The sequence below is a fragment of the Hippoglossus stenolepis genome, chromosome 3, assembly GCF_022539355.2.
Source record: "Hippoglossus stenolepis isolate QCI-W04-F060 chromosome 3, HSTE1.2, whole genome shotgun sequence".
In the NCBI taxonomy this organism is placed as follows: domain Eukaryota; kingdom Metazoa; phylum Chordata; class Actinopteri; order Pleuronectiformes; family Pleuronectidae; genus Hippoglossus; species Hippoglossus stenolepis.
Window position 1 is genome coordinate 16,672,932 of NC_061485.1, and position 18,279 is coordinate 16,691,210.

Here is an 18,279-nt window from a genome sequence, read left to right on the forward strand (position 1 = left end):
TTAATAAAATGAAATTGATTTAGATTTATTGTCTATGGTCTATATATAACTTTGAAAGATTTATTCAGCTGGTTTTATTTTGTCATAAATTAAATTTTTCAGAGATTTGTTAAGCAATTTACTCAATCTTCAGACGCTTTTACTTTGACGACAAATTGCCAAACAGGAAGTGGTTCTATGAATTTGTTGCCATGACGGGGATCAGCACCTGTGCTTTGTGTCTGTGTCTCATACGGTGAAATAATATTCAAACTATCAAAATAACCTGCCGGAGACCCAGTTGCCGATCACTGCTGCGGTTTATCATAGGATGTAAAAGAAGTCATTTACAACTCGCTTTGCGAACTAAGGCACACCGCCCGGCCCCAACGACTGCTATAGAGCGCTGGTCACCTGTTTTATTCAATTGTCATCAATAGTTAACAAAAATGGCACGTCCACCTCGCACCAAATTTGACGCTGCACTTCCCAGGGCCATAAAAAATACACATGCTAAGCGGGAAGCCAATAAGTTGAATGGTTCGTGAGATATGTGTTGCACATACAGATAGATAGACAAACGTTTGTTGAATTATTAGGTAAATTGCTTTATTACAGCTTGTTGGGAATGAATATCAGCATGTGTTATATGTTCATATCAGGCCATAGCTCTTAACTTTTCAAATGAAATATGCTTCATACTTCACTGAGATACATGCTTCTATTGGGAATATTATTTCAAAGCATTTATATGATGAGTCTAATGATTGACAGAAAGACTTTCATTGTTCATCAGATGGCCGTTTCAGGGGGTTGAAGGAAAGGCAGAGGCGATGAACTTCTTCCCATTCCCATAGGAAGTTTTGTCCCAGGTGTAGGTTTGGATGATAAGTTCCTTTCCTCCCAGGCTCAGACGACACCTGAGGATGTCAGACATTGATAAAAATCAGAAACGATTTAGGAGCTGGAGGACGTCGGAGGACACGTAGATTTACTCACTGTTTTCCGGGGCGTGTGATGTAGCAGAGGCTGTAAAGGGCAAAGTCGAATTCAGGGCTGCAGCCGATGACGGCAGATCCGACCTGCTTGAAGTAGCCATCCCACTTAAACTGCATCCCCATGACATCAGGGAATGTCGTCCACTGAGAGCAGAAGTAAAGGGGATGCTTTACATATCACAACGTAAACACCATATTCTGGTCTTTATTGTGTATGCTTACAGGCCCATTGAAGCTGTGGCTGTAGTAGTTCAGCTGCCCCCTTTTTTCAAGACGATAAAACTGGATCCAGTTGTGGAAACCAGACACTGTTCCTCCCTTGATCTCTCCTGTCACGCAGAATGTATTTTTCAATGCACGCATGAAAAAAACGTATTTTCAAGACATCTGTGGTGTTTCCAAGACAGACCTGCAAAGATGTGTTCGAAGCCACTGGAGTCCATCTTGCCGTTGTAGCGGGAGTACAGACCGAACCACATCATCTTCAGATCATGGAGGAACTCTTCCTCCGATGCATAGACACCTGAAAATGCAGAATGTTATTCTAGAGCACTACACCAGGCTGTGGAGACATTAAGCTCAGTAATACAAAAAACATAACGTCAGATTTTGCGTGAGAATATTGTTCAGTACTGAAGTTGTCTGTAGCCTACTTCCATGGGTTCGTTACAAACCGTGACCAGTATTTTATTTAAATGTGGCAAATTGTGAACAAATAAAGGATATAAAAACAAGGATTAAATTTCATTTCTCAGTTAACTCACTGACTCACATCCCTCAAGTAGTAGTAAGACGAAGGATAATAACAGGTGTGACCAAACTGATAATAACTTCTTGCACTATTGGAGTTTTAAGCCGAGGAAGTTGGTGGAAGGATGCGATATGACATTTTCTTGAGGATCCAGATCAGAGGGTGGATCAAGGAATTGAATTTACCTTTCTTTAACATTGGGACATAGGACGTTTTTTGATGTCTTCACTAATTTCCCAGATAAAATAATTCATGGATCTTGATTAAATCAAGAGGACTGATATCTATGATTGTGTACAATTTGGTGCAGCTTCATTGAATTGAAGGGCACTGTTGGGCCAGAGGTATGCAGCCTTTTTTTTCGTTTTAAAATGTTATTGTTAACTTTTAAATCTCTAAATGGACTGGCACCGCCTGGCTGAACTTCTCCATACTCACACTCCAGTTAGAGAGCTGAGATCAGCCACTCAGCTGCTCCTGGATGTACTTAAAACGAGGCTCATAACCAGAGGTGATCGTGCCTTTGCAGTAGTGGCACCAAACTTGTGGAAGAGCTTACCTCTCCACATTAGATCTGCCCCCTCTCTAGCACACTTCAAATCCTTACTAAAAACACATCTGTTCTTCTTGGCCTTCTCCTCGAGTTGAAAACGTTTATGTCTCAGCTGATTTTATTTTATTGTTGTATTTCTTATTTTATTTTTACTACTTGTACTCTGATGTATTACGTGTCACTGTCTTCTTGTTGTACCTTATACTTGTGAAGCACTTTGGTCAATCAAGTTGTTTTAAGTGTGTCCAAATAAATAAAATTGACATTGACTCTGCTATGTGCTATTTTAGTTTATCAGTAGTATGGGTGATGTGAGGTACTGGGCTGGGGGGTGCACTCTCAGTTTCGTCTGAAGGTGGCCACATAGTGTTGGACTTCACAATACTACAGCAATAACATCACCCTGCACCATATGAGCAGTGCTGAATCAGCATTATACATGGACCTATTACCCTTTGTGTAAAGGAAGGCAAACAGCTCCCTGCCCAGCTCAGTGTTGGACATGGCCTCCTTGATGAAAGTCTTCTGCTCAGTGAGCTGCTGCGGGCCGAAGACCTCGGCCTGTCCCGTCATCCTGAGGTAGTTGTCCAAGACAGCCAGGAAAGCAGCATATGTGGGTCTGGAGAGGAGCGCCCCGTCCACGTAGCGGAAGAAGCTGGAAGTGCAAGCACAAACCCCAGATGACACAGAAACGAAGCTAAATAAATCTAGATCAAGAACAAGAGGACCAATGAGAGGATGCTGTGCTAATAAGATTGTCTGCTCACGGCCGAGAGGAGAGATCTGTCTGCGAGCTTGTCTGAGAGTTGTGCACCAAAGCCTGAGGGTCAATGATCAGCTCTGAGGCTGTGGCCTTGTTTGAGTCCAGAGCATAAAGCACCTCAGAGACGGACTTGATATCAGCATCAGTGATCACACTGCTGCCACCTCCTGCATCACCTGTGGAAAATAAAGATAAAAAAGGTTAAATATGATGGTGATTTATGCTTTTCTGTACCCAAAGTGGAATTACCAGTGGTGGAAAGTAACACTAAAACAGTAATATGGTAGTTATAATACACACTAAAAGGGGCCACTCTCTATATTGAGTACTTCTGCTTTTTAAACAATCCACTTAAATTAAGTAAGTTTTTTTTCTAACACTCCAGCTTAACTACTGTGCATTATAACCATGTTACGTACTGTAGAAAAAGATCTGATTGCATCTACCACTACTTTTAAAAACAGAGGGAGCAGGTGAAGATGAGGAACAAGAAATATGTTCAACATGTTATATAGTACAACAGTGGCACCTGCTGGTCACATAGTGAATGAAGTTTTGACCAGTGGAGGCTATTTGCATAATCTCCAGTGGTGGAGAAGGTAATGAGATCCTTGAGTTAATAACATTTTCCAATACCACAATGAAAAATAGTCCACTTAAAGTAAAGAGATAGATACTCAAGGTAAATACGATGGGCGACGAGAAAAAAAAGTTCTGATCAAATTTGAGATAATTTTATTTCTTTTTTTGACTCTTTTTTTTGTTAAATACTGGTGAATTTTACCTCACTGAGCTTAAAACAATTGTTTACCTGATGAAACCATTTCAGAAGTTGAGAGGGAGAATCTCTCTTTGCTGCTAACAAGTCATAGACATCTGAAATATGACAATTGACCCCTATACTTGACCACTAGTTTAATCCTTGATAATATTGGATATTTTAGAAATGTATTTCATGTCTCTTATGTGAAAATATCTTTAAATAACTAGTAACTACAAATGACAAATATGTGTAGTGTGAACTACATATATTTCCCTCTGAAATCTAGTGGTGTACAACTATATGGTAAGAAATTACCAAAATTGTACTCAAGAACATGAGTGTTCATATTTATCATGTATACTTGTAAATGTATTTTCCGCTGCAAACCAAGACAAGACATATACATTAATTAGAGCGTGACATGACCAGATAAACTGAATGAACAAACAAACAAACTAAAGATTGAAGTTATTTTCACAAACAGCAGACTGGTCTCATTGTTAAACTGCTGACTGGTCAGATTTCCACCATGTGAAAGTCACCAGGTGTCTTATGAGGCCCGGTGACAGTGATAGGATACAGGACTGCACGTGGGACGGGGTGGGCAACAGGTGAAACGTGGTCGGTCTTACTTTCACAGAGGTCTGTGTAGTCGTTGCAGCAGTTGTTGTGCTGGCCGCACTTGGAGTTGCAGTGGCACTTGTTCTGAGAGTTGTATTTCTCGTCACATCTGCCTTTACAAGATCTGGCTCCAGCTGGAGAGAAAATAAGCAGACATGATGAGAGGCAAGATGCACAATGGTAAATAAAATGTTTTCTACAGGAGTCTAAAATTTGTTAATGAGTAATTACAAAGCGGGAATCTGCTCCTGGCTCTCACCTTTGCATTGTGATGCGTAGTCTGCACAACAATCTCCGAAGCGCTCACAGGATGTGTTACACTGACAGGAGAAGTTATTGTCCGTTCCATAACCACACCGACCCTGACACGAGTCCAGGGAGTCTGGTAACAGCGAGGGCAGATTTGAATACGTTAGCAATGCAGTGATATCCTACATATGTTAAATAGTTATTAATGAACCTGTAATATGGGTTATGGTGATAATAGAACAGAATAAATCTCTTACTGCCATATCCCTGACTGATCAGGGTCACAGAAAGTGTGAGGAGAGCAATGACCTTCATCCTGACTCAGCCAATCCTGAAAACAAGGCAGACTGATGGTTATTGTGGTCTCCCTTTTATAGCAACTTTCACCTGACCAATGCAAACACAAGACTCTTAAACCCAGCCCACAGGTCTGAGTAACTTCAGAGTTGATTTGGATAAAATACAAAAAATATTCTATAAGGTGAAACATTTCTTAATCATAAGCTGCTGTTTATTTATTTATGGATCCATGAAACAAAACCCAAACAAGGTGGAAACTTGTTAAAAAAAAAAGCGTCTTCACTGTGAAACTGTACAGCTGCTCTGCAGCAACAGATGGTGCTTCAATATATCGATAAAAGATCAAAGACAAAGTGTGAGCTGTGATAACAAATGCATTTTCAGACATTTTACATTTTAAAAATAGATTTATGTTCATAAATAAATATGTATCCATTTAAATCAAAGTAAAATGTGTATTTAACAGCATATTGCATTCTATGGTAAAGCAATGAAATCAAACATAGAATGACCGTTTTTCAAAGTAAAATGATAGTCTGTCGGCGCCCATTGCCCAGATGTTGTATTTCACAGGGTTTGTACAAGATACCTCAGATAACCCAGAATAGCTCACCTGCGTCAATGTCCCAGCATGTTGAGATCACATGTTTCTCGTAGAATGACAAATACCACGCGGCAAGATGCAAAGACACAATATTTTCAGAGGACTTTAGATGTAAGAAAAAAGTACAATGTTGAAATTATCTGTGCTTTTCTCTCTCTAACCCACAAAAGAAAACTACACATTTTTCTTGGCATTAGCCGACAGTGCAGTTTGTCAGAGTTGTTGTGTTTTTCTATCTCAAAATCACACATACACTTTGTACCAAGTAAGAAAAGATGGAGAAAGCAGGGCACATTTTAATCATACATTTTTTTTAATACATTTTAACTGATCATATGGATCATTTCAGGTTAAACCACCGTGTCACTGTTAAAAGATTCTGTTAATTGTAATTTGAGAGCTGGTAACAAATGCAAGAATAAAAGGTTGTTCCCAAAGAAGAGTGGTTCACAATCATTTCACATAGACTGACCTGCAACACTTTGACGTGAATGTTTTTATTTGAAGAAAGTATTTAAGTAACAAAAAGGCCTCTAACACAATATTAATATTCACAATTAATTTATCGTTTTTATTTGGATTTGTATTCATATTTCTATTTTTAGGACATGACAGGTGCTTGAGAGTTATACTCCCTCCGGTGCTGCGGGGGGCGCTAAGCAGTGATAATAAACCACCGCACATCGTCTTGTTTGTCCCTTCACGGCTTCCTGACACAGCGTGGATTTCAATGACACTGATCTTACATGAGCCCGTTCACTTACACAGGGTGTGATGATGTCGTTAACCTTTCTATTCAGAAGAGTAGCTCGTGATGTTACGAAGGTGAGCAGGTTCAAACTGTGTCCTGGTGTTTGTGCTGTATCTACAGTTTGATCTGCCAGTAGCTGCTCTGCATGTTAGCTGCTGTACTTCAGGATTTACCAGCCAACGTTCCTGGGACACTTTCAATGAGGTGTCCTGCTAATTCATTCACTTTATGTGACGTTACTGTGGCTGGACATCTCTGCGATATATTTGTCTTCAAGTGTTATTAGTTGTGCAGGAGGTGTGGTTCATCTCAGAGTCTTCTACAGACACTGAACCTCTGTCCCTAGGCTTGTGACACTGTGGGTAACATCTTGTTTTCCTCAGGTCAGCCTGTGCCAACATGTACAGTCCTTACACAGCGGCTGTCAGCTCCTGGCTGTAGACAAAGCCCTCCTGATGAAACTGAGGAAAAACACCGGCTACACTTTCATTAACTGCAAGAAAGCACTGGAGAAGTTTGATTATGACATAACACAGGTAACGCCTCTCTTCTTAATCACCCTCCGCTCTCACAATTCAGGTGTCCGACAATAAGACAATATAACTGTGGCTGGAGAGGTGGAAACAACCAGCTTTCCTGAGTGTGTGACTGATTTCTCTGACTTTCAGGCAGAGACCTGGCTAGACGAGCAGGCTCAGAAGGAGGGCTGGAGCAAAGCAAACAAACTGGAGGGCCGCAAGGCCAAAGAGGGTCTGATCGGTCTGTTTATAAGAGATAAAGCTGCAGTTATGGTGGAGGTAAGGCTGCTAGAAGCTGTTACTGACATCGTCATTTCAGCTGATCAGGGTTGACTTTGGCAGACTCTGATTTTTCTTGTTTTTCTTCTTGTGTTTCTGACGCAGGTGAACTGTGAGACAGACTTTGTTGCTCGCAATGAGAAGTTCCAGCAGCTGGTTAAAGATGTGGCATTTGCCACCTTGGCTCACCATCAGAATAAAACCAAAAGCCAGACAGGATATATCAAGGTATGGTCACACAAAGTTATTTAAAGGTTCAGTGTGTAGAATTTAGTGACATCTAGTGGTGAAGTTGCATGTTGCAGCTGAATACCCCACACCTCCCCATCCCATTCCAAGCATGAAAGAGAACCTGTGGTCACCTTCAGTTGTATAAAAACTCAGATGGTATTTAATTTGTCAAGTTAAGACAACTGTAACAAACATGGTGGCCTCCTTAGAGAAGACCTGCTCCCAATGTAAATATAAAGTATTTAAATATAAAGGGCCCATTCGAGGGTAAAGAAAACAACATGTAAAATTTAGATGAAACACACTAGTGAAAACATCACAAGGATTATTTTATATTTAAAATTTCTGCCAATAGATCAATTTCACCTAAATCTTACACACTGGACCTCTAACTCAGTTTAATTTAAGATACACTACCGTTCAAAAGTTTGGGGTCACTTAGAAATGTCCTTATTTTTCAAAGAAAAGCACTGTTTTTTTCAATGAAGATAACATTAAATTAATCAGAAATACACTCTATACATTGTTAATGTGGTAAATGACTATTCTAGGTGGAAACGTCTGGTTTTTAATGAAATATCTACATAGGTGTATAGAGGCCCATTTCCAGCAACTATCACTCCAGTGTTCTAATGGTACATTGTGTTGGCTAATCGCCTTAGAAGACTAATGGATGATTAGAAAACCCTTGAAAACCCTTGTGCAATTATGTTAGCACAGCTGAAAACTGTTTTGCTGGTGAGAGAAGCTATAAAACTGGCCTTCCTTTGAGCTAGTTGAGTATCTGGAGCATCACATTTGTGGGTTCGATTATACTCTCAAAATGGCCAGAAAAAGAGAACTTTCATGTGAAACTCGCCAGTCTATTCTTGTTCTTAGAAATGAAGGCTATTCCATGCGAGAAATTGCGAAGAAACTGAAAATTTCCTACAACGGTGTGTACTACTCCCTTCAGAGAACAGCACAAACGGGCTCTAACCAGAGTAGAAAGAGAAGTGGGAGGCCCCGGTGCACAACTCAGCAAGAAGACAAGTATATTAGAGTCTCTAGTTTGAGAAATAGACGCCTCACAGGTCCTCAACTGGCAGCTTCTTTAAATGGTACCCGCAAAACACCAGTGTCAACGTCTACAGTGAAGAGGCGACTCCGGGATGCTGGCCTTCTAGGCAGAGTGGCAAAGAAAAAAGCCATATCTGAGACTGGCCAATAAAAAGAAAAGATTGATATGGGAAAAAGAACACAGACATTGGACAGAGGAAGATTGGAAAAAAGTGTTATGGACAGACGAATCAAAGTTTGAGGTGTTTGGATCACACAGAAGAACATTTGTGAGACGCAGAACAGGTGAAAAGATGCTGGAAGAGTGCCTGACGCCATCTGTCAAGCATGGTGGAGGTAATGTGATGGTCTGGGGCTGCTTTGGTGCTGGTAAAGTGGGAGATTTGTACAAGGTAAAAGGGATTTTAAATAAGGAAGGCTATCACTCCATTTTGCAACGCCATGCCATACCCTGTGGACAGCGCTTGATTGGAGCCAATTTCCTCCTACAACAGGACAATGACCCAAAGCACACCTCCAAATTATGCAAGAACTATTTAGGGAAGAAGCAGGCAGCTGGTATGCTGTCTGTAATGGAGTGGCCAGCGCAGTCACCAGATCTCAACCCCATTGAGCTGTTGTGGGAGCAGCTTGACCGTATGGTATGCAAGAAGTGCCCATCAAGCCAATCCAACTTGTGGGAGGTGCTTCAGGAAGCGTGGGGTGAAATCTCTACAGATTACCTCAACAAATTAACAGCTAGAATGCCAAAGGTCTGCAATGCTATAATTGCTGCAAATGGAGCATTCTTTGACGAAAGCAAAGTTTGAAGAACAAAATTAATATTTCAAATAAAAATCATTATTTCTAACCTTGTCAATGTCTTGACTATATTTTCTATTCATTTTGCAACTCATTTGATAAATAAAAGTGTGAGTTTTCATGGAAAACACGAAATTGTCTGGGTGACCCCAAACTTTTGAACGGTAGTGTACTTAAACCCTTTTTTCTAAATGTTAATCATACATAAAGTGATTTAGGTGCTTTAGTGGGGTGGGGAAGGTTCAGATTACTATTTCAGTGCCTGCAGCTCAATGCAGTTGCACAACTTTGACATTTTGAAAGAAATGCTTATTTGCTTACCTTCAAATAAGTTATGAATGACAGGGGCCACTGTGGCTCTAAGGAACCTTCGATGCAGGCATTTGTTTAAAGCATAGTAGCAAAGTGTCTGAATATTCATGTCAATACTGAAATATCCTAGATATACAATAGTAGAGCTGATCACAGCTCACAGTGTGTGATTTGCTTTTATATGCAACAGATGTCAGTGTGATATCTATATCGAGTTGATATCCAAAAGAGTAACTTTTCCTACGCTGTGAATGTTAACGTATTGCATCTGTTTTCAGAGTGTCCTGCCAGGAGAAGAGTTGAGTAAACTCAGTGCGAATGAAGGAGCTTCACTTGCAGACCAGGTGGCTCTAACCATAGGTCAGTAAGAAAAATGTTTTCTTCAAAGTGAAGCTTCTCAGTTTCACTCTAAAACTCCAGTTTTTTTGCTATTTGTTTTAAAACCTGAATCCCTCATGCTCCGTTTACAGCATTTTTTTCAACTGGGTTTTCAACACTGATGATGTAACTTAACACTTTTCGAAATCAAGTTGATTTGGTCCACTGCACTTCCAAGCTTGTGTTTTTAAAATAAAAACAATTGCTAGGCAGCATTTCATTTTTCGATTCTCAAGGGTTATTATCAGTGATCAGAACAGATGTGTAACCAATAAGAGCAATGGAACGTCCCAAATCACTGACTGACAGGGAGATGTAAACAGTCACGTGTTGAGCTACAAGGTCACAAGTGATTGAGCCATTTCAAATGATGATATCACATTATTAATACGTGATATCATCAGGTCGTCTGAGAAGTCAGACTGGTTGGGGCAGAGGTAAATGGAGGAGGTCGGGGGTGGGAGGAGTAATGGTGAGACACACATAGAAGAAGAAGACATGAGTTAATCAATTGCTGTCCACTTTGTCCATTTTGTTTAATACTCTCTCCACCTTGGATTCAACAGACCTCTCCACATCAGTGGCAGCCAACTTGGTTGTTAATCAAAATGCTTTCCATGTTATGTTATTGTGACATTCATGGTTAAAACACGTTTCCCTTCCTTCCGTCTCAGGTCGCCTTGGCGAGAACATGTCAGTGAAACGGGCGGTGACGGTTGGTGTCCCTGCTGAGTGGCACATCGGGTCGTATGTGCACGGCGGTGTGAGCAGCCAGACTGAGGTGGCCATGGGGAGGTACGGTGCCCTGATCGTATTCCAGGGTGGAAAGGAGGCAGACCGTGAAACCCTAGGTCGGAAGCTGGGACAGCACATAGTGGGAGAGGCCCCTGTGTCCCTGGGCAACATGGATGACCTGCCCTGCGGGGAAAGCGAGACACGTCTGCTGCCTCAGACCTTTCAGGGAGACCCAAGCAGGACAGTAGCACAGTTCCTCAGGGGTCAACAGGCTCGGGTGTTAGACTTTGTCCGATTTCAGTGTGGAGAGGCAGCCAGTGAGAAAACAGAATGAGAGGAGGGAAATTATTTATCCAATGGGATTTGTCCTGTGTCTTTATTTCATATGAAAAGTGTCAATTTACCATTAAACATTCAGACAGTCACAGATTATCACCATGCATTTAAAAGAACTACAACCATTGTAACAAACAGTTCATCAATAAAATGTTTTTAATGAAAATGTTTTTTACTTGATACATTCTTTTTAAATCAGTGAACTCTGCTTTAATTATTTTGTCCATATGAACTTCTAAATCAAACAACCCACCGGGATGTCATTTTCATATTTTTGTATGTATTCTCTGGTAGATTTCTCCTTACATGTATTTGCAGATAAATTTGAAGGAGATGTTGCTTAAGTGAAAGGTGGTGATAAGTTTATGAGTCCAGCTTTTTTTGTTGATACCTTTCATACAAATGATGAAATTACAGTTTTGGTTGGGCCAAGGTAACAGAAGTACCTGCAGCAAACAGATGAAAATGAGCTTTTCTTCACTTGTTAACGCACGGTGCATAAACACAAAAAACATTTAACTGCAATTGTTCATGCGTGTGATGAATCCCACCCTCTCAAATCCCTTCAAATCCAACTAAGCACTTTCCAGGCACATTAATAAGAGCTTCATGTGTTTGTAGAGGTAGTTCATGATGGAATTTAAAGTTTGATTTGAATCATCGTCCTGTTGTAGAGACCAGACGTGAAATAAAAATGTAACTGTGCATTAACATTTAAAGAAAAGCTTATAATTAATGTGTTTGCTGCAGGGGCTGCTTTTATCATTTGGCTGGGGTTTTCCCAGACTTGTCAATGAATTGCCCATGTTTTGCCAAAACGGATATAAAAAATGGTTTCTTCTATTGTTAGCAAGATTACGCAAAAACCAATCAACCAATTTCCATTAAGTTTTGTGGAGGGGTGGGGCAGGACCGTAGGAAGAACCCATTACAATTTGGGGAGGATTGGTACATTGAGCGACGGGGTGTTTTTCAACGTCGTCCTTGATTTCTCAAAGACTAATACATGGATCTTGATTAAAAAAAAATCATGCACATTCATTTTTCATATTCATGTTGAATTTTTGAGTTTGTGCAATTTGGTGCGGATCCAAATAAAAATCCAGTGAATTTAAAGGTCCTGTGTGTAAGATTTTGGGGAAAGGGATCTATTGGCAGAAATTCAAAATATAAAATCGTGTGTTTCATCTAGATTTTACATATTGTTGTTTTCTTAACCCTAGAATGGGCGGTTTATATTTAAATACTTTATATTTACATTTGGGAGCGGGTCTTCTGTACGTAGGCCACTATGTTTCGTACAGTAGCCCAAACTGGACAAACTAAACATCTTTTGAGTTTTTATGACAACTTAAGTCTACCACAGGTTCTCTCTCATGTTTGGAAGGGGAGGTGTGAGGTGAGGCGTGTTCAGCTGCAACATTCAACTTCATTAAATTCTACACATTGAACCTTTAATTGTTAGTTAGTTTGCAGGATTACGGAAAAAAACAATCAACCAATTTCCATTAAATTGTGTGGGTGTGTGGTGCATGACCGAAGTAAGAACCCATGGATTGGTACATTGAGAGACGGGGAGTTTTTCAACACTTTCCTTGATTTTTCAGAGACTCATGCATGGATCTTAATGATCTAATTTGAGTTTGTGCAATTTGGTGCGGATCCAAATAAAAATCCAGCGAATTTAAATGTGGCTTCATACGGGCCCGTTGGGCTCCAGCTGAGCTGAGCGCTCTACTGAGTATCTGTCTGAAGTGTTGTGGTCCGTTATGTTTATCACTAACATTGATATAAATGCACATGATGGAATCAGAGGCTGTCGATGGTTTCCTCCAAAAACAAGGTGAGGGTCGCGGTTGTGTGGAATGGGGGCCTGTGATTGGCTGTGTCTTTCCAGGCTGCAGTGACGTCAGCAGGGATGTAGAGGAGCTGCTGGTGTCTTCATCTGAGCCCACGATAAACTCTCCTGTGTGTGTCTGTGCGTGTGTGTGTGTGTGTCCTTCACAACACCGACAACAGACATGGTGAGTACAGGTCTGTTCCAGGCTCGTGTGTGTGCGTGTTGTTTTATCCACAGTAACATCGCTCTTCATTCGTGGATGTAACCACCGTGTAACCCAGATAACGTTAAGCTAACTGCGTGTGTGTGCTAGCCTGTGCTAACGTTAATCCTTTAGTTAAATCAGGATTAACTCACGTCTTCTTCTTCTTCTTCTTCTTCTTCTGCGTGTGTCTCACCATCACTCCTCCCACCTCCTCCATCTACCTCTGCCCCAACCAGTCGGACTTCTCAGAGGACCAGATCACGGGTGAGTTGTCTTCTTCCGATGCTGAGATTTGTCTCATTGTTTATTTCACGTCTTAGTAATAATGTGATATCATCCTTTGAAATGTATCGATCACCTCTGAACACATGTCCCCGCAAACCTCTGGATCCCTGAAGGCATCACACCAGCGGACTGAGCTGCACTACACATGTGTGTGTGTGTGGGGGTGGAAGTCTTATCAGTGTTCTTGTGCTATCCATGACTCACACTTTACAAGTACAGTGTGAAAGCGTCACCATGTGGTACCAACCTGCTCCACACTGACATGTCAGCAGCCCTGAGACAGTCGGGGTGTGTGGTGCAGCTGTGTCGAGGCGTGGCAGAGGAAACACTGAAACTTTGAATTTTGTGACGCTCACTGGAACCACAGCAGATGAGAGGAGAGTGCAAAGATGCTGGAGAGCAACTCTTTCAGTGTCTTTCATTAACATAAAAGAAGTCTTGTTGTAGGAGTGGGAACAGGTTTTTTTTTGTTTTTTTTGAGGAAGGTATTTGCTTCAACAGTCCCCACCCCCACCCCGCTGATTGACAAGACAAGCCTCAGGTGATGAGGTGGAGGTTTTTTCCAATCCATAGTACTTAGTGTTACACAGTCCTCTCTCTGTTCGAGTGGGTTGACTCTGTAGCTCACAGTTCTACGATACATGGCGATAATATATACACGATAATATCATGTGACAGGGATTTTGATCTGATAACAAAGTCATGATATCTGTGTCTAACTGAAGAAGAACACTGAATACCCCTAAAGAGGTCAAATGTATTTATTCACTGCAATTTGGTATCAGTTTCACAGAGTTAGACAAAAACTGAGATGAATGAATGTACAAAAAGGATTTAAAGTCTTATCTTTGTGCCTCTTTCGTCCGTAACAAGCACACTGTAACTTGTCAGTGTTCACATTTGCCATCAATCCAATGTAAAGTAAAAAAACTGGCAAAAAAATAGCTGAATATCGGTATTTGGCACTAGCATTTCGATAAGCATATCTCATGAGTCAGGACAAGGATATATTGCTGAATCGATATTTTGTCCCACCCCTGCAGTGGACTGCTACACATCTGTTCAAAGATTGTGGGTTGAGTGCATGAGTCAAGTTTCCACGGTGCATATTCTAAAAGTGTGTCTTATATTAGGAATATATTTATTTTGCCATCAAGCAGAAGATTCAGGCTGAACAGTGGAACTCAACCTTAAGTCTGTTAAACTGTTAAATCAAATTTTGATTTCAAAGTACTCCTCAGTGTCCCAGTGTGGCCCAAGCACTGCATGTTATAGGGAGTGGTAATATCAATTTCACAGCAGCCACTTATTCATAACTCTTCATACAATAAGTGTTTATATGTATTTGATTTGTTGTTTGGTTATCTTTTAGTTGTTAGTGTACGTATCCGGACGCAAGACAAATTTCAGAGGAGCATTCTGATAATACAGTGTGATATTAAATATTTAATTTTTAAAAGGGGTGAATGATGAGACTATCCACCACCCTATTTCCAGGGTATAAACATCTGGAGGTCATTCCAACATCTGCAGGTTGTGGGATGTGGTATATATATCAATATTTCTGATAATGAAATGTCATTTACACACAGCTAGTTTTGTCTTGGTGAATGATTCAGTGTATTATCACCAAAACAGTATGAGCTGATCTTATACCTGCCTACCATCAGCACAGTTACCTGCATGTGTGTGCGGTCAAAACAATATATGAACTGGGAAATCAGCTGCTCTACGACACATAATATCTGTAGGAAGCGTCTCCTCTAATATTCTCAACCCTTTGTGTCCCCATGTCAGAGTTCAAGGAGGCCTTCCTCTTGTTTGACCGGACTGGTGAGGGGAAGATCACCTACAACCAGTGTGGTGATGTCATGCGCGCCCTCGGACAGAACCCTGTCAATGCAGAGGTGCTCAAAATTCTGGGAAACCCCAAACTAGAAGGTAAATATCTCTGACATGTTCAAACCACTATTATATTATCATCGCTTCGGTTTAGAGTTAGGTTTTTGTACAATGCAGTGGTTTGTTATAATACAAGTTAAAAGGTATAGCTATGAGCTGTATTATTTTTGCAATATAAATAAGTCATAGCCCTGCAAAGACCCACGGCCCAAAAAAGCCTTATTCTATTCTTACCAAACACGGAGGGACAAGTGAGATGTGGCTCTAATATTGACTGTAACTCAGGTGTGTGTATGATGCACAATTGCTACTATTATAAAGTTAAAGTGAAAATGTTTAAGGATTGGAGCCAGTATGTGGGAGATTTTTTCAACCAAAAGACGTTATGGCATTTATAGTTTTTCATTGAGAGGATAAACGTGTATGAAGGAAGGATTCACTGCTTTTGCTTAGAATGAAAAGTATCTGTCTAAATTCTGAGAAAACAAGCATCATACACATCTGCTGCGATTGGTTACAGCTCTGGAGTTGCTTATAAACATAAAAACTAGAATTTACCTAACTTTAATTTTTCCCCTCTGTTACTAACTCACCTGCAGAGATGAACCACAAGATGCTGGACTTCGAACAGTTCCTGCCCATGCTTCAGGCCATTGCTAAGAACAAGGACCAAGGTTCCTACGAGGACATCGTAGAGGGACTGCGAGTGTTTGACAAAGAGGGAAATGGAACAGTGATGGGAGCAGAGCTACGTCATGTCCTCACCACACTAGGTAAGACCTCAAACCTCTGGAAGACAGTAGAAGTAAATAAAGCTGACCCAGGTCTGTTTTCTTGTCATGCTTCTTATCATAACATAAATCAAGCCTGCCCTCGCCTCTGGTAGAGAATCCTTCTTGTCTTTATTGTGCCTTAATTCAAATTCTTGTTTGTGCACCAGGTGAAAAAATGACAGAAGAGGAGGTGGAGACTCTTTTAGCAGGACATGAAGACGCCAATGGCTGCATTAACTATGAAGGTAAAATCCACACAAATGTCTAATGGCTAAACAACAGCACCAGACTGTATCAAGTATAGTACTGTCCTACGGGTTGAATAGAGATACTTGACACAAAACAACGGAAGTCTTTGTCTCAATGGCAGTAGTCTCACTGCCGGCTGAACAGTGGGAATAAACAGATCCCTGAGAGCTCTCCTCAATGTTTATCTCCAGATTCTGAGGTAGAAACAGCTCAGGAACTCACCTCTGCTTAGGGGCCTCAAGAGAGCACAGACAGACTCCACATGTCTCAGCTCGCAGTGGTGTTGCAGTGAAGCAGAAACAGTCACTTTCTTTGACCCAAAGAATGTCAGGTTTGGTTCCAGCAGTCAGCTTCAGTCCCTTACCAACTGTGTCATACTAAAATCTACAGTCAAACGAAGACAAGGAAAAAGCAGGACCAGAATGGTCAATGTGATACAATAGAAGATACTTTATTAAGCCCTCAAGAGGGAAACTGAATGGCATAGGACAGGCAACAGATCATCATCCAGGTCTCATGGTGGTGGAAGTAGTGAAAAGCGTAGCAGCAAGGTACCCATCAACATGACATCAACATATTCATAAATACCAACATTAATACAATCCAATCATCATCATCAGTGACAGTCAACGACAATGTTCATTCAAAAAAACTCACTGCAGCAGATACGAAGAACTTCCTCATTTTTCTCAGATTTCTTCATATATGTAGCTGCTGCTGTTTAAACTTAAAAAAAAAAAAGGTACATTGTTGTATTTATATTCAGTGGCCTCTGAGCCTTGGTGCTGTTCTCTGAAGTTACATTTTCTGATTGTCGACCTTTAACCTCTCTCTCTTGCAGCGCCCCTCGGCCTCCCCTGGCTGTAGCTCGCGCGTCCCTGCATGTTTCTGACGATCACCAGCGAAAAATCTAATCTTAACTTTTGTTTCGACAGTTCTACTGCTGCCAGCTTTCCTTCTACACCTTAATATTGATTATATTTTTGTGTTTTGCTTGACCTCCTGCTACTCTTTTTTTCTCTGTTTTTCATCTTTAAAGTTAGTATCAGGCCAAATACTGAGTAGATGTGCTGACTGTGGCTGGTGAGGAGAGAACTCGTATCCTCGCTTAGAGATGAATTATGTTGAGCTTGTGTCTCGTATCTATCCGATTCCCCTTGGGTTTAAATTCAGATTCTGTGTTTCTCTCTCCTGACAGAACTTGTGCGGATGGTGATGAGCGGTTGAGGGGTTCAGAAACACACGTCCAGCTTTAATTTTATTCCTACATGTTTTTGTATTGTTGGTCATTCCCCCCCATCCACGTCATTCCTACCTCCAACGAGTCTGTGTTTTTTTAGTTTTTTTTTTTAGATGACATTTTATTTAAAAAGTGCCTTTTTTGTCCAATGTGACGAGACCCTTTCATCCCATTTTCCAAGCATCATTCAGTGTTGCAGGCTCCATCAGCAGCGATGGTCCCTCGATGAGTTCACCTCTGTCATCTTTGTCAATCAACCACTGTCAGTCTTGTCAATATTTTCTTGGATGGATATGATAATGTGACATGTTACATTTAACAGTGTTAAATAAAAAGTCTACTAAGTGTCTCTCTGTCTAAAAGTCTGTGTTCGAATGTCTTTTCATAGGTTATAGATATCACACACGCAGTGGTACATGAAGTCGTGTGTGTGTGTGTGTGTGTGTGTCAGTTAAATATTTGTAACATTGGTAAAACATTCTAGATTTAAGGGAGAAATTAGAAAAAATTTTGGTTATATAGGTGTGAATAAAACCTAAAAAACAATTAATGAAAACAGTATTAAAATATATAGAAGACAAAAAAGTAGTAAAAACATTTAAAGAATATTTGTAAATATAGATGACATAGTATCATACATGGTAATAATCATGAACTATATTCAGTCTATCTGAAAGGCAATATGTTATATATATATATATATATAAATAAATGAAAATAAAAGGGGTAGACAAAGTAAATATAAAAGTCAGTAAATACAGTGAGATTACTGAGAAAGAGTAAGTGAGTAAAAAGTCACTGATG

General features: G+C 40.5%; 3 protein-coding genes across 3 annotated transcripts; 2 read left to right on the plus strand and 1 right to left on the minus strand.

Annotated features, from left to right (window-relative positions):
- Positions 1–566: 566 nt before the first annotated feature.
- On the minus strand, positions 567–5,011 carry endou (endonuclease, polyU-specific). The gene is made up of 9 exons (XM_035150272.2): positions 4,935–5,011; positions 4,688–4,810; positions 4,440–4,562; positions 3,049–3,220; positions 2,734–2,936; positions 1,387–1,500; positions 1,200–1,306; positions 979–1,121; positions 567–899 (listed from the first exon to the last, which is right to left on the minus strand). The coding sequence occupies exons 1-9, from the start codon at positions 4,990–4,992 to the stop codon at positions 785–787; spliced, it is 1,158 nt and encodes a 385-aa protein (XP_035006163.2). The 5' UTR covers positions 4,993–5,011; the 3' UTR covers positions 567–784.
- Positions 5,012–6,254: 1,243 nt separating this feature from the next.
- Positions 6,255–11,147, plus strand: tsfm (Ts translation elongation factor, mitochondrial). Its single transcript, XM_035147914.1, has 6 exons — positions 6,255–6,406; positions 6,716–6,868; positions 7,001–7,129; positions 7,235–7,357; positions 9,811–9,892; positions 10,585–11,147. The coding sequence occupies exons 1-6, from the start codon at positions 6,356–6,358 to the stop codon at positions 10,977–10,979; spliced, it is 933 nt and encodes a 310-aa protein (XP_035003805.1). The 5' UTR covers positions 6,255–6,355; the 3' UTR covers positions 10,980–11,147.
- A 1,713-nt stretch (positions 11,148–12,860) lies between these two features.
- On the plus strand, positions 12,861–17,824 carry myl6 (myosin, light chain 6, alkali, smooth muscle and non-muscle). Its single transcript, XM_035153388.2, has 6 exons — positions 12,861–13,005; positions 13,263–13,290; positions 15,109–15,252; positions 15,813–15,986; positions 16,154–16,231; positions 17,434–17,824. The coding sequence occupies exons 1-6, from the start codon at positions 13,003–13,005 to the stop codon at positions 17,460–17,462; spliced, it is 456 nt and encodes a 151-aa protein (XP_035009279.1). The 5' UTR covers positions 12,861–13,002; the 3' UTR covers positions 17,463–17,824.
- The last annotated feature ends 455 nt before the right edge of the window (positions 17,825–18,279 follow it).